We start from the raw sequence: 22,872 nt of genomic DNA on the forward strand, positions 1-22,872 counted from the left end.
TCATCGTGTTAGCCAGGATGGTCTTGATCTCCTGACCGTGTGAGCCACCGTACCCGGCGCGGGCCCCCCCCCCCTTTTTTTTTTTTTTTTTTTTTTTTTTTTTTTGGCAATCTTCCTCTAGACTGAAGTTGCAGTGATGTGGTCACGGCTCACTACAGCCTCGACCTCTTGGGCTCAAGTGATTATCCTGCCTCAGCCTCCCAAGTAGCTGGGACTACAGGCATGCACCCCACGCCTGGCTAATTTTAATTTTTTTGTGGAGACAGGGTCTCTCCCTTTGTTGCCTAGGCTGGTCTCAGAACTTCTGGGCTTAAGTGATCCTCCTGTCTTGACCTCCCAGAGTGCTGGGATTACAGGCATGAGCCACTGCACGTGGCCTATTTTTTGTAACCTGTTGGATTTGAGATGATAGTAAGTCATGCAAGTAGAGATGTTGTACATTTGTTTGAACATATGCTTGTTTATTTTTATTTTTTGTTTTGTTTTTTGAGACAGAATTTCACTCTGTCACCCAGGCTGGAGGGCATTGGCACTATCTCAGTTCACTGCGACCTCTGCCTCCTGGTTCAGGCAATTCTCCTGCCTCAGCCTCCTGAGTAGCTGGGATTACAGGCATGCACCACCATGCCCGGCTAATTTTTGTATTTTTAAGCAGATGGAGTTTTGCCGTGTTGTCCAGTCTGGTCTCAAACTCCTAACTGCAAGCAATTCACCCGCCTTAGCCTTCCAAAGTGCTGGGATTATAGGCATGAACCACTGGTGCTGGGCTGAACATATTTTTATTGAGGGCCAGCTATCTGCAGATTTTGAACAAGGCTCTGTAAATCCATGGGATCAAAACTGACCAATCTTCATGTCCTTACGCAGTTTACAGTCTAGTGGGAAGTTGACAAAACCACACAGCTATAATTACAAATTGTAGTCAATGGAAATTGCATGAATAAACACCTTGAGGTTAGGGTAGATGGGCCATGATATAGTTGAGGTGCTAAAGGGCCACAATAGAGGAGTGAAGAGGGAGGAGGCTGGAGAGGTAGCAAGAGACTAGCTAAGAGGTCTATGAAATCAGATTTGAATCAGCACCACAGAATTGGTAGTTGCCAGGAAATGTGTGTGGTGTGAGTAAAAAGCTGAAATCTAGGCTGGGTGTGGTGGCTTATGCCTGTAATATCAGGACTTTAGGAGGCCAAGGCAGGAGGATCGCTTGAGTGCAGGTGTTCCAGACCAGCCTGGGCAACATTGTGAGACCCTGTTTCTACAATAAATAAAAATAATTAGCTGGGTGTGGTGGCACATGCCTGTAGTCCCAGCTACTCAGGAGGCTGAGGTGTGGGGATTGCTTGAGCCCAGGAGTTTGAGGTTGAATGAGCCGTGATCGTGATTGGGCCACTGCACTCCAGCTGGGTGACAGTGAGACCCGTTCCCTAAAAAAAAAAAAAGAAGAAGAAAAAGAAAAAGAAAACAATTGAGCTGGTGGCTATAAATCACCCATTTAAGAAGTTACTGGTGAAAGCAGTTTTTGTAGTTTTTAAAATCTATTTACTCAGCTAAAGATAATCAATCTCATGATATGTTTCAGATGAAAAAAAAGATATTGACCATGAGACTGTGGTTGAAGAACAGATCATTGGCGAGAACTCACCTCCTGATTATTCAGAATATATGACAGGAAAGAAACTTCCTCCTGGAGGAATACCTGGCATTGACCTCTCAGATCCCAAACAACTGGCAGAATTTGCTAGGTAAGTTATAAGAACTTTACTTTCTTTTAATTATAGAAAGTGCTTGAGTCTTGACAGCAATGTTTTCCTGTGCCTAAGTCAAAATGGTGGTTTGTATTCTTTCTCTAGGGCAATTCCTGAAAACAAAAGCAGTCCGTTTTGGGTTTTTTTGTTTGTTTGTTTTTTGTTTCTGTTTTTTTTGAGATGGAGCCTCCCTCTGTCACCCAGGCTGGAGTGCATTGGTGCGATCTCGGCTCACTGAAACCTCTGCCTCCCAGGTTCAAGCAATTCTAACAGTCAGTTTTAGTTTTAGTAGTAGCTATGCTATTAATGTAAGTGGCAGCATTTTAGATCCTTGCAGTAAGATGAAGCAAATACCCTTTATTTATAGGCATTGCATGTGAGTAAATAAAATTGCCCATAATTTGTTTTGGAATGGATATCTTCCACACTGCCTTATGGCTTCTTTGTACACATTTTATTTTTTATTTATTTATTAATTTACTTATTTACTTTTTGAGACGGAGTCTTGCTATGTCTTCCAGGCTGGAGTGCGGTGGGCGCCATCTTGGCTCACTGCAAACTCCGCCGCCTCCTGGGTTCACGCCATTCTCCTGCCTCAGTGTCCCGAGAACCTGGGACTACAGGCGCCCGCCACCACACCCGGCTAATTTTTTTGTATTTTTAGTAGAGACAGGGTTTCACTGTATTCGCCAGGATGGTCTTGATCTCCTGACCTCGTGATCCGCCTGCCTTGGCCTCCCAAAGTGCTGGGATTACAGGCGTGAGCCACCGCGCCCGGCTTATTTTTTATATTTTTGAGGCAAGAGTCTTGCTCTCTTGCCCAGGCTGGAGTGCAATGGTGCAATTTCAGCTCACTGCAACCTCTACCTCCCTGGTTCAAGCGATTCTCCTGCCTCAGCCTCCCAAGTAGCTGGGATTATGGGTGTGTGCCGCCACGCCCAGCCAATTTTTATGTTTAGTAGAGACAGGGTTTCATCCTGTTGGCCAGTCTGGTCTCGAACTCCTGGTCTCAAGTAATCCGCCTGCTTCCACCTCCTAGAGTGCTAGGATACAGGCGTGAGCCACTGTGCCCAGCCCGTAGTACACATTTGAAATTTGGGTGTGTTGTATTGGTCTATGCTACTGGAGACCTGGGTCTGTACTAGATTCATCCAGCTGACCACTGGAAAGGATTTCATAAATTTGTATTTGTCTTATCATCAGTTAAGCTCCTGGTATGCTAATTTAAGCTGGCATGACAGGAGGAGATGAAGTTATTTATGACTGGGACATGGCGAGCAGTGGAGACACTCTGAACCCATTGGTTGGGTGTGTTTGTTTTGCCTAAAGTGGGTTGGGTTCTTATAGAAGCCTACTTTTTGTATTACTTTCTAGTACTATTTGGCAGTTTGTACAAGGAGCTGAAAATACCCACAAAGATGTAAACTTTTAAATTAAATGAACTAATAAAATAAACTCTGGAGCAGAAAGCCTAATGCCTTTCCATACCTGAGGTTGAATGGAACCTGGAATAGCTCAGGAAATTTCGGCAAGGGCAGGATCAAGAAGAAAAATCCTTTTGATCTTGCACATTCTAAGAACAGAGTGAGTTGCATTTTTTTTTTCTTTTGAGAGCAGAGTAGTAGAGGTGGAGACCCTTCAGTGTCCTGGCTTCCCTCTTGGCCCTGCCGAAAACAAGGTGGGCAATTCCTGCCACCTGGAGCTCCTTTCCCCACTTGTGAAATGGGCATTAAGAATTCCATTGTGATTTGATACATGGGGGTTCTCAACCCTTTATTCTTTCCAGTGAAACTATAGCTATAATTTATAATATATGCATTATTTCTAGTTTATCATGACTTAAAACAGTGAAGGCTCTATCCTTTTGTTAATGACATTCCAGCTTTTATTGACATTCATATTTCAGATACAGTTACGTAAATATTAACTGCCCTTTCCCCAAAAAAAGTAACAAAAATGGAATCTGTAGGGTTCTTAGTCAACTGTGAAGTTTTTAGACAGGTTGAGTCAAGTATTACGCCAGTGTTTAATGTTGCCATGTGTTCTGTTTTTTTTCTTTTTTAACCACGCCATCGCACTCCAGCCTGGGCAACAAGGGTGAAACTCCTTCCAAAAAAAAAAAGAGAGAGGGAGAGGGAAGGAAGGAAGGAAAGAAACTACAAAAGATAATGGAAAAGATTTAGAAACAGATTGACTGTGTGCTTGGTGGGGCACGTGGGGTAGGAGTAAGAGCATGCTTAACATTTTCGTGCTTTTAGCCACTGCTCATTAGATGACTCTAGCCCCAGCTTACTTCCTGAAAACCACCTCAAGTCCAACATGGATGTTTTTTTTTTTGTTTTTTTGTTTTTTTTTTGAGACGGAGTCTGGCTCTGTTGCCCGGGCTGGAGTGCAGTGGCCGGATCTTAGCTCACTGCAAGCTCCGCCTCCCGGGTTTACGCCATTCTCCTGTCTCAGCCTCCCGAGTACCTGGGACTACAGGCGCCGCCACCTCGCCCGGCTAGTTTTTTGTATTTTTAGTAGAGACAGGGTTTCACCGTGTTAGCCAGGATGGTCTCGATCTCCTGACCTCGTGATCCGCCCGTCTCGGCCTCCCAAAGTGCTGGGATTACAGGCTTGAGCCACCGCGCCCGGCCGGATGTTTTATTATTAACAGCATCTCAAACCAAATACTGACTACTCTGAGCCCCAAACGAGAACACTGAAGCTTTTTTTTTTGAGATGGAGTCTCACTCTTGTCACCCAGGCTGGAGTGCCAGTGGTATGATCTCGGCTCACTGCAACCTCTGCCACCCAGGTTCAAGTGATCTCGTGCCTCAGCCTCCAAAGTAGCTGGGATTACAGGCGCCGCCACCACACCCGGCTAATTTTTGTATTTTTAGTAGAGATGAGGTTTCGCCATCTTGGCCAGGCTGGTCTTGAACTCCTAACCTCGTGATCCATCTGCCTCGGCTTCCCAAAGGGCTGGGATTATAGGTGTGAGCCACCACACCTGGCCTTTTGAAGCTTTAAATTACAATTGTGATTCTCCTGTCCACATGGCTGGGGAGGCCTCAGAATCTTGGCAGGAGGCGAAAGGCATTTCTTACATGGTGGTGGCAAGAGAAAAATGAGGAAGAAGCAAAAGTGGAAACCCCTGATAAACCCATCTCATCTTGTGAGACTTAACTATCATGAGAATAGCATGGGAAAGACTGGTCCCCATGATTCAGTTACCTCGCCCCGGGTCCCACCTACAACATGTGGGAATCCTGGGAGATAGAATTCAAGTTGAGATTTGGGTGAGGACACAGTGAAACCATGTCAGAGGGTAAGAGAGCCCAGTGGCAGAGTAAAAGCATCATTCAGACAAGTAGAAGGAGACTCAGGAGGTACTAGAGAGGGTAATAAAACCTTTTGGTTATACATTGTGAAGGAGCTGCAGTGGAGGGCAGAGGCTGAGGGAAAGGTTTTGAAGAGAGAAGGAGTCTATGTGTGGTGAGCAGTAAAGCTGTTAGGTGTTGGTGACCCTTGGCACTGCTTACCCTCCTTGGAGCATTGGAGCAGCTGATCTAAAAGTTTGTCCCCAGTCTTCTGAACAGAAAATCCAGGGACACATGTTACTGTGGGGAAGGTAACATGGCTACCTTAGAGCAACTCCTTAAGAAGGGGACCACCCACAGAGACTGGCACCCGGGTACCAGCTAGCCATCCAAAACACCAACACTGAAGAACCTAAAAGTTTCAGTGAGATAGGCCATCGACTGGAAAGAATAATAGACCTGAATGAGACTTTTCTTCAGTAGCAGAGGATAATTAGAGGCAATAAAACAATGCTTTGAGAGGAAAAATTACTGTAAACATCATAGAGTTCTTGATCCAGCAAAGCTATCAAGTCACATACAAGAACAAGAGATGACAATTTTAGAGACCCAAGGATTTATGTTGCATGTACCCTTTCTGAGGAGGCAAGTTGAAGATACAATATAGGAAAATGAGGATGAACATCAGAAGGAAGATTTCCTAGTGCACAACAACCAAGAGGACAGCTGTGCAGCAGGCTAGAAAATGTATTCCATTTAGAATAGAAAGTTGGCTGGCTGTAAGAATTTCTTTTTTTTTTTTGAGACGGAGTCTCGCTTTGTGGTCCAGGCTGGAGTGCAGTGGCCGAATCTCAGCTCACTGCAAGCTCCGCCTCCCGGGTTTACGCCATTCTCCTGCCTCAGCCTCCCGAGTAGCTGGGACTACAGGCACCCGCCACCTCGCCCGGCTAGTTTTTTGTATTTTTTAGTAGAGACGGGGTTTCACCGTGTTAGCCAGGATGGTCTCGATCTCCTGACCTCGTGATCCGCCGGTCTCGGCCTCCCAAAGTGCTGGGATTACAGGCTTGAGCCACCGCGCCCGGCCAAGAATTTCTTAAGGAAAAGTCAGTTTCATTCAGTAGTGGGTAGAGTGAGTAAGAAGCTTGGTGGTATGGAAAAGGGTCTTCTGAAAAAGAAAAGGCAATTGGAAACTCCATGAAAAGGGGTGAAGGGGTAGGGCAAAGAAAGCCATAGCCTAAAAAATAGGGCCTAATTTTGACAGTATTGAAAGAGAGAGCTCCTTTGACCTGACTCTGGGAAGATTCTCTCCTTGCAGCTCCTATGTTGTACTTGTAGAGCATTAAGTGTGATCCTAGCACACTGTTTTAATGTTTGCATAATCACAATATGAATGTAAATAGCATTTCTTTTATTAACCTGTTAAAAGATTTCATTTTTGTATAGAAGAGAATGTAATCTTGCTCGTCTTGACAGTGTAAAAAGTAAAGTTACAGGCCGGGCGCGGTGGCTCAAGCCTGTAATCCCAGCACTTTGGGAGGCCGAGACGGGCGGATCATGAGGTCAGGAGATCGAGACCATCCTGGCTAACACGGTGAAACCCCGTCTCTACTAAGAAATACAAAAAAAAAAAAACTAGCCGGGCGAGGTGGCGGGTGCCTGTAGTCCCAGCTACTCGGGAGGCTGAGGCAGGAGAATGGCGTAAATCCGGGAGGCGGAGCTTGCAGTGAGCTGAGATCCGGCCACTGCACTCCAGCCTGGGCTACAGAGCGAGACTCTGTCTCAAAAAAAAAAAGTAAAGTTACAGAGTTTGGGCCCTGTGAGGTGGGTCAAGGGTTGGGCTCCCTCTCATCCATATTCTACATAGTAGCTCTTTTTTTTTTTTTTTTTGAAATGGAGTCTTGCTCTGTCGCTAGGCTGGAGTGCAAGTGGTACAATCTCGGCTCACTGCAACCTCTCTACCTCCTGGATTCAAACTATTCTCCTGCCTCAGCCTCCCAAATAGCTGGGACTAATAGGCGCACACCACCACGCCCGACTAATTTTTGTATTTTTAGTAGAGACAGGGTTTCACCATGTTGGCCAGGATGATCTCTATCTCTTGACCTCGTGATCCACCCACCTTGGCCTCCCAAAGTGCTGGGATTACAGGCATGAACCACTGCACCCGGCCTCTACATAGTAGCTCTTGAAGCTTATGTTCATCTAAACAAATCTCTGTATTTGCACAGTCGTGTTGGTGAGAACTGTTTGCACCTAGGTGCCCTCTTTTGTTAGATCTTCACATTTTGAGGATGTGTGTAACAGTTGAGTGGGATTTTCTGGAGGCTCAGGAATTGATGCTGGGGACTCTGAAAGCAGAAGATACAGAGGCACCAAGAGTTTTAACCTCTTGGGGACCAGACCACATCTTCGCTAATTACAGCCCATAGAACTTGTCCTGGTGGCCTCCAGTCTTCGCCTCCTGCACTCACAAAGTGGCATTAGAGCCGCAGCTGTTGGCTTAAGGTAGAATGTAAGCTGCTTTTCTGTCTCCTCTGTGCACTGGGGTGATGGGGTGCTGGACTGGACTTGAAACTGTCCAAAGAGTATTTCAGGCTCATGCCACACTCAACCTAGACTGCCTAGTAAATCAGTTACATATGCACGTGGGCAAAATATAAGCAGTAATGACTTTAATTGGAAAATCTGACATTGGGAAGGTGGACAGGCTGTGGATGACTTTTTTTCCCGAAATGTCTGTTCAGTAAATATTTCGAAAGGTGGTCAGTGAGTGGGGTCCAGTGAGTTCTGTTTCCTGTAAAGTGACCACCTTTGTATGTATTTCACTAAATAAAGTTAGACCTTTGAAAACCTTTGGTCTAGAAAGATTAAAATAGAATGGTTAGGCCAGTCCCAAACTGGGTTTTTTTGTTGTCGTTCACTGCTTACCCTGAGACTTTCACAGTATTAACGTATAGATGAAATGTGATAATGGAAATGAAAATACCTCAAGACTCTTCAATATCATCACATGAATATTAATATTTAAGAGATAATTCATTGAACAAACTTTATCTAAGGCAATATTACCTTTTCACAAAGAAGGGAGGTGAATCATGCTTGCAAATGGCAGCCGTATTACACAGAAACTTCTGTACCAACAGCACACATCAGAGAGGATGGTTCTGGTCTGGAAGTCAGCTAACCTTGTTTTGTATGGAAGAGGCTTATTTGCATTAAAGAGTCACTGCTCCAAAAATGTTTCATCTCCCTTTCTGGGATATTTGCAGATCTGTTGGTTAGAACTTCGGTTTACATAGTGCTCTGCTGATACTGTGCCAGAAGTTTGGGTTCTGAAGTCCAATCTTTACAACGTTCTTCCCACATATGCCAGAATGAGCTATTATACATCGGGCAATCATGTCATTAGGAGTGTATTCTCTCTCTTTATTTGACAGGAAACTTGAGTCGTTGGGTGCCTGACTCCTCCATGTAACAGGTACTGCATTGAGGGGTGTGTTCCTCCTAGTGCCATGCTTTCTCCACTTTCTCAGCCCTTTATCAAAGGGTGGTTAAGAGTGAACTCATTTTTAGCTAGACCCATTTAACACATAGCCAATGGTAACAAGAGCTATCATTTCCCAAGTGCTTAACATACATCTCTTAAGTAGGTAGCATTATACCTTTTTACAGAAAAAGAAACCGAGGCTGAGAAGTTACAGTTTGCTCAAGGTCATGAAGCTAGTAGAAGTCAGCTCCAAGTCACACATCCCATACTGCCTCATTCATAATGTCTATGCTGTTGTCATCATTGTCTCCGGGTTCAAAAGGACTCTCTGGGTTCAAGAGTGCTCAGCTGGTGAATGGAAGATTTAAATCTTAGTTACTTCTGAATAGTTGAGGAGGGTGAGAAGGTGTTCTCAGTGGTAGTATATGATTTTTACTCTTTACTTGTAAAATGAAACACTGTTTTAACCTAAGTGTATTTTTGGAAAATGACCTTTTTCATTGTTGGCATTCAAATAAAATGTAAAAAGTACCAACGTATACTGCTGCATTTGCCACTCTGTGTGAAGGAGGATGATTTGCGAAGGAGCTTAAGAGTAGCTGCATTTAAACCTTCCACTTACTCCTTAAATCCAAGGGTATTTGTCCAAATGCATTTTAAACTCTTATTCTAAAATTAAATATATTTCTAAATACTAGCACACATTTTGAAAATGACATTTTAAGAAAAAATAATACCACTTATAATAACAAACGAAGAGTTGGGTAAATGGTACCTGAGACTTTCTCTTTACTTTGGGGGCATATTTGAAAATTTCCATGATAAAATATCTTTTAAAAAATGAAGTTACTGAGAATAACTCTAGGAAAATGTATGGGGGACCGGGTGCCATGGCTCACACCTGTAATCCTAGCACTTTGGGAGGCCGAGGTGGGTGGATCACCTGAGGTCAAGAGTTCCAGACCAGCCTGGCCAACATGGTGAAACCCCATCTCTACTAAAAATACAAAAAAAAAAAAAAAGGCCAGGCATGGTGGCACACGCCTGTAATTCCAGCTACTCAGGAGGCTGAGGCAGGAGAATTGCTTGAACCTAGGAAGCAGAGGTTGCAGTGAGCCAAGATCGCACCACTTCACTCCAGCCTGAGCGAAAGAGTGAAACTCCATCTCAAAAAAAAAGAAAAAGAAAATGTATGGGAGGCCGGGCGCGGTGGCTCACACCTGTAATCCCAGCACTTTGGGAGGCCGAGACGGGCGGATCACGAGGTCAGGAGATCGAGACCATCCTGGCTAACACGGTGAAACCCCGTCTCTACTAAAAAATACAAAAAACTAGCCGGGCGAGGTGGCGGGCGCCTGTAGTCCCAGCTACTCGGGAGGCTGAGGCAGGAGAATGGCGTGAACCCGGGAGGCGGAGCTTGCAGTGAGCTGAGATCCGGCCACCGCACTCCAGCCTGGGTGACAGAGCGAGACTCCGTCTCAAAAAAAAAAAAAAAAAAGAAAATGTATGGGAGAGGACCCTTACTAAGCCATATTTACTAAGATTTAATTTGCATATGGTAAAGTCTATTCCCTTTTAGGTATGTATGTACTATTCTGTGAATTTGGACAAACACAGTCATGTAGCCATCTTCACAGTCAACACAGAATGTTTCCATGGAGTCCTAGGCGGGTGGATTGCTTGAGCTCAGGAGTTTGAGACTAGCCTGGGCAACATAGCAAAACCAGATCTCTACAAAAACAAAACAAAAATTTTCAAAGAATAAATACTCTTAATTGGGAAGATTGAAACTTAAAAAAAAAAAAAAAAGGCCGGGCAGCAGTGGCTCACGCCTGTAATCCTAGCACTTTGGGAGTCCAAGGCGGGCAGATCACAAGGTTAGGAGATCAAGACCATCCTGGCTAACACGGTAAAACCTTGTCTCTACTAAAAATACAAAAAATTAGCCAGTTGTGGTGGCGGGCACCTGTTGTCCCAGCTACTCGGGAGGCTGAGGCAGGAGAATGACGTGAACCCGGGAGGGAGAGCTTGCAGTGAGTCGAGGTCGCCCCATTGCACTCCAGCCTGGGCGACAGAGCGAGACTCCATCTCAGTCAATCAATCAGTAATAAAAAAATAATATTTGAGTGGAATAGAAACCTTGCATATCAATCACTGTTGTCTTCCAAACTGATGTAACCTCAAGGTGGCACAGTGGCACCAAATTTTGTCCTACCTGATTTTGTGAACTCAGACCAAAACTCCAGGATTTATTTGTATTTAAGATAAGAAAGGCTAGTTCAGAGTCCTGTTTACAACAGGCACTTATGAGATACTTGCTCACTGGTGTTACAGGTTGAGCATCCTTTATCCAAAATGCTTAGGAACAGTAACACTTTGGATTTTGGGGTTTTGCATATGCATAATGAGTTATCTTAGGGCTAGGACTCAGGTTTAAACACGAAATTTGAACTTAATTTATGTTTCATTACACCTTATACACATAGCCTGAAGGCAATTCTATACTTTTATTTTATTTTTTTGAAACAGGGTCTTGTTCTGTCACCGAAGTTGGATTGCAGCCTGAAATTCCTGGGCTGAAAGGATTCTACCTCTTCAGCCTCCCAAGTAGCTGGAACTGTAGGCATATGCCACCACGTCTGGCTAACTTTTTATTTTTTTAGAGACAGGGTGTTGCTTTGTTGCTCAGGCTGTTATACAATATTTTAAATAATTTTGTACATGAAACAAAGTTTTGACTGTGACCCCATCACATGAGTATGTCATGTTAGCACTCAGATAGTTTCAGATTTTGGATTTTGGATGTTCAAGGATGCTCAATCTATAATCCATTTACAAGAAAGGACAAGTATCTACAGGGTTGGGATAGGGGAGGACACTGAATTGAAAATGTTCTCGTAGAATTTAAAATAGCAAATATGTACAGTCTTGAACCAACTCCATGGAGATAAGTGATAGTTACCAGATCTGTTGTTCCTCACATACTCCTCCAGGGCATGGAAAGTTTAACCAATGATTTCATGTGTTCAGGTTACAGATCAGGTAATCCTTTTCCCAGATTGTAAGTGAAGAAGGACATTGTTAGGGCCTTCACAAACTTAAAAGATCACAGAATTAATTTTTTTTAAGGAGGTTTTTTTTTTTTTTTTGGTAACAAAAGAGTGGTAGTAAATTAGCTCTTGCTTTTAAGGATTCACTTAAGTGGGCTTTTTTTTTTTTCCTCCAACTTTGACTTTTTTAAAAATGTCAATAGCTTTTGGCGTATAAGTGGTTTTTGGTTACATGGGTGAATTCTATATTGGTGAATTCTGAGATTTGAGTGCACCCCTCACCAGAGCAGTGTACACTGTATCCAGTATGTAGTCTTATCCCACACCATTCTTTCCCCACTCAGTCCGCAAAGTCCATTATATCACTCTGTATGTCTTTGTATCCTCATAGCTTAGCTCCCACTTATAAGTGAGAACATACCCCATTTGATTTTCCATTCCTGAGTTACTTCACTCAAAATTGTGGCCCCCAGCTAGTTTTTTATAGGTTTTGTTTTTGTTTTGAGACCGCATTTCATTCTTGCCGCCTAGGCTGGAGTGCAATGGCACGATCTCGGCTCATTACAACCTCCGCCTCCCTGGCTTAAGCAATTCTCCTCCCTCAGCTTCCTGAGTAGCTGGGATTACAGGCATCTGCCACCACACTTGGCTATTTTAAATCCAAGACAGAGTCTCGTTCTGTCACCTAGGCTGGAATGCAATGGCACAGTCATGGCTTATTGCAGCCGTGACCTTCTGGGCTCAAGAGATCTTCCTGCCTTTAGTCTCCCAAGTGGTTGGGACTATCGACACACATCACTATGCCTGGCTGACTTTGTTTTTTTGTTGGTTTGTTTGTTCATTTGTTTTTGATAGAGACAGGGTTTTGTCCATGTTGCCCAGGCTTAATTTTTTTATTTTTTGTAGAGAGAGTCTTACTGTGTTTCCTAGGCTGGTCTTGAACTCCTGGACTCAAGCAGTTCTCCCACTGTGGCCTCCCAAAGTGCTGGGATTATAGGCGTGAGCCACCACACCCGGCTGATTAGTACTCATTAAATATGAACCATCATGGAGGGGTGTGAGATGGGTAAAACTAGGGACAAAAAGAAAATCTGTTTCCGAGATTTAAGTTTATTTTCCAGTTTTTTTAGGAACCCTTAATTTCTCACCCTTCTACCACAAACAGATCTATAGGGAATATTTGGAGAGAAAGTTTTGTCAAAAGTCCAAAGCTTGATTCAGTGGCAAAAGCAGGTAGGTAAGTTACCAAACCAGGAGGCTCTCTGGATAGTAATTTCACATAGGGCTCTGCCAGACGGTTACCACATTACCAGGACACTTGATACAAATGAGAACTTCCAAGCCCCCATCCAGAAGCAGGGTAACAGTATGAGAGGATGTGGTGTTCCCATCTGTCCACCAGGCCCTAGGAACTCTTTCCCCAAAGTAACTGGTGCTAATGGTTGGTTGTGTGTCCTTCCAGAGATATTTGATATTTAATGTCTATAAATCTTGATTTAAAAGGACTCTTTTGTACCCTTTAAAATGATACATTTTAAAGATCATTTGTGTCAGTACTAGTTGGACCCATTTTGTGTATAGAGATGGATATTTTAGGACACTCCTGTGTTTACAGCTCCTTTTTCATAAGGCACTTCATCATTGCAGCAGCTGCTTTTGGATATCTTCCCTTGCCTCTCATGAGGAGATTCGTCTGTGATTGTCTGAGTTGATTTTTTGTGTTTTTTAAAAGTGTTTGGAGTTAAGAACAGGTATGTGAATCACACAGATCATAGTGCCATTCTAAGCTACACCACCTTATTAGCTATGAGAATGTAGGCAGCAACTCGATGTTTCTGAGCCTCAGCATCCTTATCTGTAAGATGGGAAGAGTGCTTCACAGTCTTTGGTACTTAGTGAATGCGAGTTGTCTCATTCTTTCTCCTTCATGGAAGTGTATCATTTTAGTTTGGGTGCCTATAAGGAAAGCATTTTAGGGACTATATGATTTATGCCAGTTGAGTCTACCCACTCCTACAAATCTGTCTGTCTCTCTTTTTCTTTTGATAAGAATGAAGCCAAGAAAAATTAAAGAAGATGATGCTCCAAGAACAATAGCTTGCCCTCATAAAGTAAGTAATGCTAGGGGGAGAGTGTTAATTAAACTGTTGATGAAGTTTTAGAGAGTTTATAAGAAATTTGCACTTTTGTTTCTGCTTTTGATAATTTAAATGAAGCAAGGAATTAGAATCTTTGGTTTCTAAATCCAAGAGATGAAGTTTTGTTATTTAGTAAAGCCCACTTAAATACTGTTAAATGGGATGACTGCAGGGAGCTGATGCTTGATTACTGTGTTGACTCTACTGTTAGTGTTTCATTTCTTTTTGGATTATATTAACAAGTCAGTCTTAAGATCCTGGGTTGTGTCTCACCCATTGACCTTTATGGGAATGTAGGCTTGTAACTGAAATTTGGAAATTATTTTGGATGTTGCTAAATTAAGCCAAATAAAGACTTAATAATAATTTTGTGTTACTAGAGAGGCACTTAATTGTTTTCAAATGTAGTTAGTCTTTAAAATAAAAGGATAACCTGAAAAGTACTTTTGAGGTATTTGTTGGGGGCTGTTTTCAAACTTAATTGGATATAAGACTAACAGAAAAATCAAGTATCACATAGGTACAGAGAACAAAGTAGGAGAGATTGAGTGGAAGAAAGAATGTAAAAATGAACAATTGGAGCAGCCTACATTAGTCTCACGGTCTCATCCCTGTAATGACTGTGACTAGCAAGTCCCTCCTGTTGTTTGTCAGCGTTCTTCATGTGGCGATTTGCAATGTAAACCTATCTCCATCAGGGCCAAAATAACAAGCATTTGAAAACAGTTAGGCCAGAAGTGCCTGCCATCCCTTTAGCTTCTCTGTATACTTCTTAAAGTTTTCTTTATAATGGACAATACTTGTACATATTTATGGGGTACCATGTGATGTTTCAATGCATGTATACATTGTGTACCAGTTAAATTTTTTAAATTTCCATTTTCTAAATGGAAATTCAACCTCTAAGGGTCAAGGCAGAAAAACTGTGGCTTCCCTCTCTCTTCTGCCTGTGAGCTGTCTAGTGACTTGTGCTGTCCTTCTGTCATGCTGTCTTACCATTTCCCCATTCACTCCATTACTGGGCAACAACTGCAGAAGAAATTGTTAAGGACATGCTTCTCGAGCGCCACACATCCATCTGCCTTTCCCGCCCTGCACTGGTATCAGTTTGCCTGCTTCTTCCTTTTCCTAGTGTCTCACAAAATAAATTTCTTCTGTAGTTGCCATTCCTTGGAGACCCTCTTGCTTCTTTCTCTGTCAAGAAGGGGAAAGAGGCAAAGAGAGAAGAGGGAACAGTAGGCGATGGAGAATGACAGTCCATTGTTGCAGCACAGAATATGGGGCCACCAAAGGTAGTGGTGGACTACCGTCATTTTAACTCCATTTGCTTAGCAGTGCTTTTGTTACTTCATTTTGGGGGACATAGTCGGGTGAGGCGGCTGTGGTATAGCTGGAAGCCAGGGTGTTGGGTTCTATTCCCAGTTTGGCTACTACTAGTAGTGTGACCTTGGGCAAGTCTACTTAAAGACATCTCTAAGCCTCAGTTTCCTCATCTGTAAAACTAGGGTTTGCATTAAATGATGACTTTTTCAGCTGTCTGTTTTTTGTCTTAAATGATATTAATGTTCTACCGTAATACTAAGTAAAATTAAAATGGGAGGTTGGGGGGGAGGTTTTGTTTTAGTATGTCAGTAAAGGCTGTTAAATGGTTGAATCCTTTCTAACAGTTTGCAATGTGAACCTCTAAGCTGCTTTCTCTGTTTTAAGGGCTGCACAAAGATGTTCAGGGATAACTCGGCCATGAGAAAACATCTGCACACCCACGGTCCCAGAGTCCACGTCTGTGCAGAATGTGGCAAAGCCTTTGTTGAGAGTTCAAAACTAAAACGACACCAACTGGTTCATACTGGAGAGAAGCCCTTTCAGGTAGAGCCAGTTCCCTCTCTTCCCCACACTGCCTTGCCTGTCTGAACACTGCAAGTGTAGGGTGGTGTGGTGATGAGGCAGGAGGTGCCAGCCCAGAGACTCGGGGTCTTATTACTCCTTAGTGAGAAACAAAACTCCTGGGGAGTCTCTTGGAAGGGTTGCTGGGGATCTGGACTTCCTTGTCTATAACCTCTGCGGTCCTGGGTACGGAATGTATTGGTGTTGATGGAGTATACTTTATGGCAGGAGGAGAACAGGATTGATCAGGACCATACCTAAAACTCAATTTCTACTTCATTCATTACAGGATTGAAGTAATTTATTTTTGGTAGTTAATAGTATAATTACTAATTGATAAAGTTTCTAAAATTTTGTTGTATGAGTGTAAGTATAGGTAATATTTTGTCTTGTTTTTAGCCCATAAATAAGTGAAAGAACTAGCAGTGCAGTTAGTAAATCTAACATGGTTCTTTTTGACAACTGACACCAGAACCCTTAATCATTTGTACTTTACCGTTGCAGATGTTTACAGCAGCACTAGCACTCTAGCCTGCATTTAGGAAGACTTGCCATTTTGCCAAGTGTTTTAAACAGTTCATGAGGGCTATCCTTGGGTTTTCGGGGTTGTCCAACCTGCCTGCTGATTCTAGAATATATCTACAAAGTTCACCCTGGGCAGGAATGAAAAGGGTTTGGTAAAATACATAGGCTGTTCTCTAGCAAAGCAGTGAGCTACTGACTCCCAGGGTCTGGTCAGAGTTGCTGAGTGGGTTGATCTCTGGTCTTTCCTCGACAGTGCACGTTCGAAGGCTGTGGGAAACGCTTTTCACTGGACTTCAATTTGCGCACACATGTGCGAATCCATACCGGAGACAGGCCCTATGTGTGCCCCTTCGATGGTTGTAATAAGAAGTTTGCTCAGTCAACTAACCTGAAATCTCACATCTTAACACATGCTAAGGCCAAAAACAACCAGTGAAAAGAAGAGAGAAGACCCTTCTCGACCACGGGAAGCATCTTCCAGAAGTGTGATTGGGAATAAATATGCCTCTCCTTTGTATATTATTTCTAGGAAGAATTTTAAAAATGAATCCTACACACCTAAGGGACATGTTTTGATAAAGTAGTAAAAATTTAAAAAAAAAAAAACTTTACTAAGATGACATTGCTAAGATGCTCTATCTTGCTCTGTAATCTCGTTTCAAAAACACAGTGTTTTTGTAAAGTGTGGTCCCAACAGGAGGACAATTCATGAACTTCGCATCAAAAGACAATTCTTTATACAACAGTGCTAAAAATGGGACTTCTTTTCACATTCTTATAAATATGAAGCTCACCTGTTGCTTACAATTTTTTTAATTTTGTATTTTCCAAGTGTGCATATTGTACACTTTTTTGGGGATATGCTTAGTAATGCTATGTGTGATTTTTCTGGAGGTTGATAACTTTGCTTGCAGTAGATTTTCTTTAAAAGAATGGGCAGTTACATGCATACTTCAAAAGTATTTTCCTGTAAAAAAAAAAAAAAGTTATATAGGTTTTGTTTGCTATCTTAATTTTGGTTGTATTCTTTGATGTTAACACATTTTGTATAATTGTATCGTATAGCTGTATTGAATCATGTAGTATCAAATATTAGATGTGATTTAATAGTGTTAATCAATTTAAACCCATTTTAGTCACTTTTTTTTTCCAAAAAATACTGCCAGATGCTGATGTTCAGTGTAATTTCTTTGCCTGTTCAGTTACAGAAAGTGGTGCTCAGTTGTAGAATGTATTGTACCTTTTAACACCTGATGTGTACATCCCATGTAACAGAAAGGGCAACAATAAAATAGCAATCCTAAAGCAAGAATATGGCAGAACAAGATCTGTAAGCACAGTCTTATTTTCTTTTGTTGTCCAGAATACTTATAATTCTTGAGCCTCCCAGAAATTGGAAGCTAAATAAAGCAACTCAAGTTTCCTTTATTTTGCACTCAATTACAGTGATTATTGATGAAAGCGATGCATGGATATTTTAATACTTCCTACATGTCCTGACATCCGAAGGAGAGTAGGTAACAGGCATCCCGAGTTCAGGAACTACCTCAGAACACCCCAGGCCAGGTTGGTCATAGGCTGTGATTTTAGCCCCCGGCAAGTGTGAGTGAAGCATCTACCACTGTGCAGCCTGAGCGCCTGTGCAAGGTAAGGTGCCACCTGGCAGTGGGGCACACAGAGGGAAGACCAGGCCTGTCCACCCTGCTGCCTTCAGAGGCAGCTCCAGCAGGGCCTTGGCTTGTCTTGACAGGAAATGCTTGTGGTCACTGGTTATTTGGTTTGAGAGCCCTTGTTCCTCCGTCTAGTGGAGTCCTTATTAAATACTAGCAATGTGGCAATTGAGTACCAGTAGCGTAATTTCATGTTTCTAAATGGACACTGGGTGCAAATCAGCAAGGTGATTAGATTATTAGAAAAATTGTGCTCAATGAGTACCTCTCACATTGTAACCTCTTAAATGTACAATTACAATGTTGGATCTTACGGTCAAATAACAGACTTGAGAATATTTTATAAACTGCCATGATACAGCAAAATCTCATTTATTCAAAGTGCAAACATACTGTGTCTTTCTGTTTTGTGTATGCTTGACTGCAAGATAAATGACAAACTAGCTAATATCCGAGATTTATTTACAAACGGCCAGGGACCCCATCAGGTGAAACACATAGCCCGATGTCTTAGAGCTTCTCCATCGGTCCCGTACAGGAGGGCTGGAGACCCAATAACAGTGACCCTGTGGCTCTGGAATTTTGAAGTGCCTTTTGTGAATCATGAATGAAACATTTAACTTGAGACCCTTTAAAAAATTGTCCAGAATCTGTTAGCCCTTGGGTAGTTTGGAACTCAGTTAAGCAGAAGCCCCCAGCTGTTTTCTGGGTAAGCCAGGCTTTGCTGTATCTGGCAGTCAGGAGAGAGGTCAGCCCATGGTGGAGGTCTTCAGTGCCGAGGGCTCGGATGAGAACGTGTCGTTCTTTGACTTCGACCTGGGCAGGGGCTTCTATGGATGCCTGCTTTGTGAGCACCCACACCTTCCCTCCCCACTGTCGGGTTGAGTAGCCCCAGCATGGCTGTGTTAGGAGTCCTTTGCCCAGCATTGTGCTGCACTGGAGCCTGGCCCTGGCACTGTCCTCAGGACCTTGCCCAAGGGCCCACCGCAGAGCATACCTGTGTTATGGGGAGCCCCGCTGGCAGCCCCGAGAGCCATGCCACGGCCTGCAGAAGCCAGGCTCCTGTGTGGATGAAGTCCCTCTTCCTCTGTGCCTTGATCCCTTGGGGGTGCCTTTGGTCATCTCTTCCGTCCTTTCCTGTCTCTGAAGTAGTCATCACTCCCCTTGACTCTCTCTGTTCACATGTCTTCTCAGTCTGCAGAGTTAACTTCTGTAAGGAGTTTAATCTGGGGTTCCAGGAAAACAAGTTCCTTGTTAACATAGCACTGACTTTGCAACAATAGGAAACTAACAAATGAGCAACAATATAAAGAGTAGAGGTAGTTCTCATTGGGTGTAACTTCAACCCATTCTGCTTGTGGTTAGAACTTATAACTTTGCTAACGATGTAATTTACTAAGGTTTGAAATGGTGTTCTAACAGCGAGTCCATTGTCTTGAGGATTAATCTGATTTATAAGTAATACTGATAGACATATTTTCGTACATCTGAGCAGAAATAAATGCATGTTTCTAGCATATGTAATATAAAAACTCCAGAGGATAAGTTTACACTTAACAAGATGTTGTTTTCTATTTTTGAATTTCTTATTATTTCCCCCTTTTTGGTAGTGGGGTTGAGAGGGGGAGCATACTATTTGTATAAAGAACTGTCACCCCAGAGTGACATTTATTTTCCAAGATGACCCTGAACTCATGCTATTGGTTACATATGGTGTTTGTGTGCTTTGCCTAGTTTCAAGGCCTGAGGACTTGAGGAAAATCGGGATTTTTAAATTTTCTTTTTGGTTTTCATGTAAAAGGTCTAAATGTCACTTATTTTGCTAAATAAGACCCTTTCACAGGATAGCGTGCACAATGCCTGTCCATGTTTCCAAGCAGAGTTCAAGTTCGTGTCTTCACAAGTAGATAAGAATCACTTCCAGTCGGGGGAAGCCTCCCTGAGCAGTGTTTGAGAGTTCGTACATTGGAGAACTGCCCCCCGTCCGTTTGCACTCTGCCTTGCAAAACTTACTGTGGAGACGTGCTCCAGATTGGTCTCAGACCGGAGTTTATGTTTGCGGCACAGGAAAACCTGACCTCCTAAAAGAAGTGTTTGAATTGGAAACCTGATAATTCTACCCACCTCCCACCCCCACTAGAGGCAGAGAGAGTTGATCGCTTCCAGGGTCTCTGACTTCTGTGACCTGGAAATCAGCCTGGCTTGGGATATTCATGTTGTTGATCTTTAATTCTTTAAGTTTCTTCTATTTTCTTGACATCGGATCCCCAGCAAGAGTAAGGATACCAGAGGTGAAAACTGGTGAGAGCCAGGCTGCTCACAGACGCCTACTTGATGCCACAGCCATGCCATGAGGCTTCCTCCTAGCTGCTCTGCCGGCTTGCTGAAGCCAACTCTGAGTCACGGGGTTGCCTTGGACCCTCGGCTGTAGGGGGCAACTGTCTGGCTCCGGGCCCTTTGTCTTGGATCCACTGACAGTAATGTGATCGCAGCACTTCTTCAGAGTTCAGGCCCAGCAGGTCCTGGCAAGTGCATTCTACTCGAACTTTTAACCCAAGTGGTGGGGAAGGAAGTCGAAACCCCAACCTGCACTTTCTTGGAGTTCTGGCCATGCACTTCTTAGCCTGCTCTCTGACTTTACAGGACAAAAGGTACCCTACGCCTTCTTCAGAATCATACTTACCTGCACGGCGGCATCTGACTGGATGGCTGGCTAGGTCTCATTCACCCCATATTACTGACCCTTGATTTATGTTGTTACTGCTCAGGTTATGCTCAGATGCCCTGGTTGCCTGAAGATGGTTTAAGTGCAGGCCCTTCAGACAAGTCACGTCAGGCAGGAGAGGGCTGGCCTCTAACCCACAAGAGGGCAGATTTGTGGCCAAGAGGCTTCCTGGCATCCACCCCAGGCCCGAGGGATCAGTGTGGTGCCAGAGAGGATCTTTAAGCTGGGACTGTATTGAGGGTTGATAGGAAGTATGGGCAGCAGGTACTTGACACATATCACCCAGTCCCCTTATAAAATCTGGAACGGAGCCTTTAAGTTGAGCGTTAGCATCAGGTCAGCAGGCAAAGCAAACCTCCCACAAACTGGGTGCTGTAAGGCGGGAGTTGACACATGGAGAGCTTGGTCCTGGCTGAGCAGGCACCCAGCCCCATGTTCCCCGCCAGCATTCTGGATGTCAGAGGAGACTGTATGATAGCGTCACATTCACCTGAAGCACACTGATTTTCCACAGGCAAGTTCGATCAAATTGACCACTTTTCATGAGACACCCAGACGCTGTAAAAAACTACCGGGATGTGTTGAGGGGGCAGTTTGCCATGCTCTGTTCTATCTGCTGCTATCTCTGGGGGCCGCATAATGTCCACACACATCATGGAGGGGAGAAAGGCATCAGTACCAAACGGAGTAACCTCTTTTTTCTACAATGTCCATACCCAACATGTGAGGCTATATTATCAACAGGTGGTGAGAAAAATTCTGTTTTTATTCGCTTTCTGGTAACTTCTGTAGGCCCTGGCTCAAGGACTTAGCATTTCGTCTCATGTACATCTTTTTCTTAAGTGTTCTTTGCCATTTCTGGAATTGTCCTTGGTTTTTCCTTAGCTCATAGGTCATAGATGCAGAAATATAGTATTTAAGGCATCCGCATCCAGCATCAGATGGCTTTGCATCCAGAAAAACATTGATAACTCAGTTTGAAGCACCAAGCATGTGTAATATGGCTCTATAAAATATAATAAATGCATAATGTTAAGCTTTTTAATGCCTGTGGTTCTTGTTTGTTCCTCAGTCCTCTAAGCTACTTCTTTAGTGTTTCACTGCACATGAAACCAGGCCATGAACCCCTCCTGGTCTAAGAGTTGCCTGAACTGCCTGGGGCAGTTCTTGTGGCTTGCTTTCTCACACAGGAATGGGAACTCCCAGGATTTGGTCTCACACCAGCAAGCAATGCTTCTGTAACCTTTCAGCTCCAAGGTGGGCTCAGGAGCCAGAGGGTGTTTTAAAGAGAGCCTCACCTACTGTTTGGAAAGCACAGCCCAGTGAAATGCCCATGCAGCCAGACCTGTGAGCCCATGTCAGCCCTGGAAGCTCTGGAGCTAACAGGGATGAACTCTCAAGAACTTGACCAAATACACTGAGAGCTACTTAGGATTTAGCCAAAAGCAAAATGCAGAGCAGAGCTTCTTCCCCCCGGCTGGGGCCTTGGTGTCTGATGTTCTGTCTGATGTTCTGCAGAGCAAGGTTCAGAGCGAGGCGTGAAGTTATTACTTGGATACATGTGACTCCCTTTTTGCTAGTGACAGAAGGGGCTGCTGACAGAATGCTGCTGAGGTGGCAAGTCACAGGCCTGTGCAAGCCCAGAACTGCTGAGTGAAGGCCCTAGGTAGGGCTGAGCTGAGCAAGAGCCTGGGTGGAAAATCTGTAGATTTTACATGGGAAGGAACTAAGGCTTTGAAATTGCTTTTTTTTTTTTTCCTCCCAGGCTGGAGCGCAGGGGCACGATCTCAGCTCACTGCAACTTCCATCTCCTGGGTTCAAGCGATTCTCCTGCCTCAGCCTCCTTCCTGAGTAGCTGGGATTACAGGTGTACAGGTGTGTGCCACCTCGCCTGGCTAATTTTGTATTTTTAGTGGAGATGGGGGTTTCACAATGTTGGCCAGGATGGCCTCAAACTTCTGACCTCGTAATCCACCCGCCTCAGCCTCCCAAAGTGCTGGGATTACAGGCATGAGCCACCGCGCCCGGCCTGGAATTGCTTTCTTTAGAAACCCCTAGATAAAGATGAAACCAGCATCGCTCCTTTATACTTGCCAGTGTCTCTGCCTGGCTGTAATTTTTTGTTTTTTTTTTCTTGGTAAGAGACAGGGTCTTGCTATCATCTAGTCCGGAGTGCAGTGGCACAATCATAGCTCACTGCAGCCTTGAATTCCTGGGCTCCAGTGGTCCTCCTGCCTTGGCCTCCCAAGTAGCTGCGATTACAGTGAGCCACCATGCGCAGCCGGTAACATTTGTTGAGAATACAGATGGATCCAGTGCCCTCCTCCAAACCACCTTTTGATGAAT

The 22,872-nt window shown here is 43.7% G+C and overlaps 1 protein-coding gene across 1 annotated transcript in view; it reads left to right on the forward strand.

Moving 5' to 3' along the window:
- Positions 1–21,568, forward strand: part of YY1 (YY1 transcription factor) — a 45,055-nt gene extending 23,487 nt beyond the window's left edge. The window contains exons 2-5 of the mRNA XM_065518456.2: positions 1,580–1,742; positions 13,635–13,695; positions 15,430–15,588; positions 16,385–21,568. Coding sequence (XP_065374528.1) covers positions 1,580–1,742; positions 13,635–13,695; positions 15,430–15,588; positions 16,385–16,567 — 566 coding nt within the window. The 3' untranslated portion in view covers positions 16,568–21,568. The remainder of the gene's footprint in view (positions 1–1,579; positions 1,743–13,634; positions 13,696–15,429; positions 15,589–16,384) is intronic.
- The last annotated feature ends 1,304 nt before the right edge of the window (positions 21,569–22,872 follow it).

This window comes from Macaca fascicularis, chromosome 7 (genome assembly GCF_037993035.2).
Source record: "Macaca fascicularis isolate 582-1 chromosome 7, T2T-MFA8v1.1".
In the NCBI taxonomy this organism is placed as follows: Eukaryota; Metazoa; Chordata; class Mammalia; order Primates; family Cercopithecidae; genus Macaca; species Macaca fascicularis.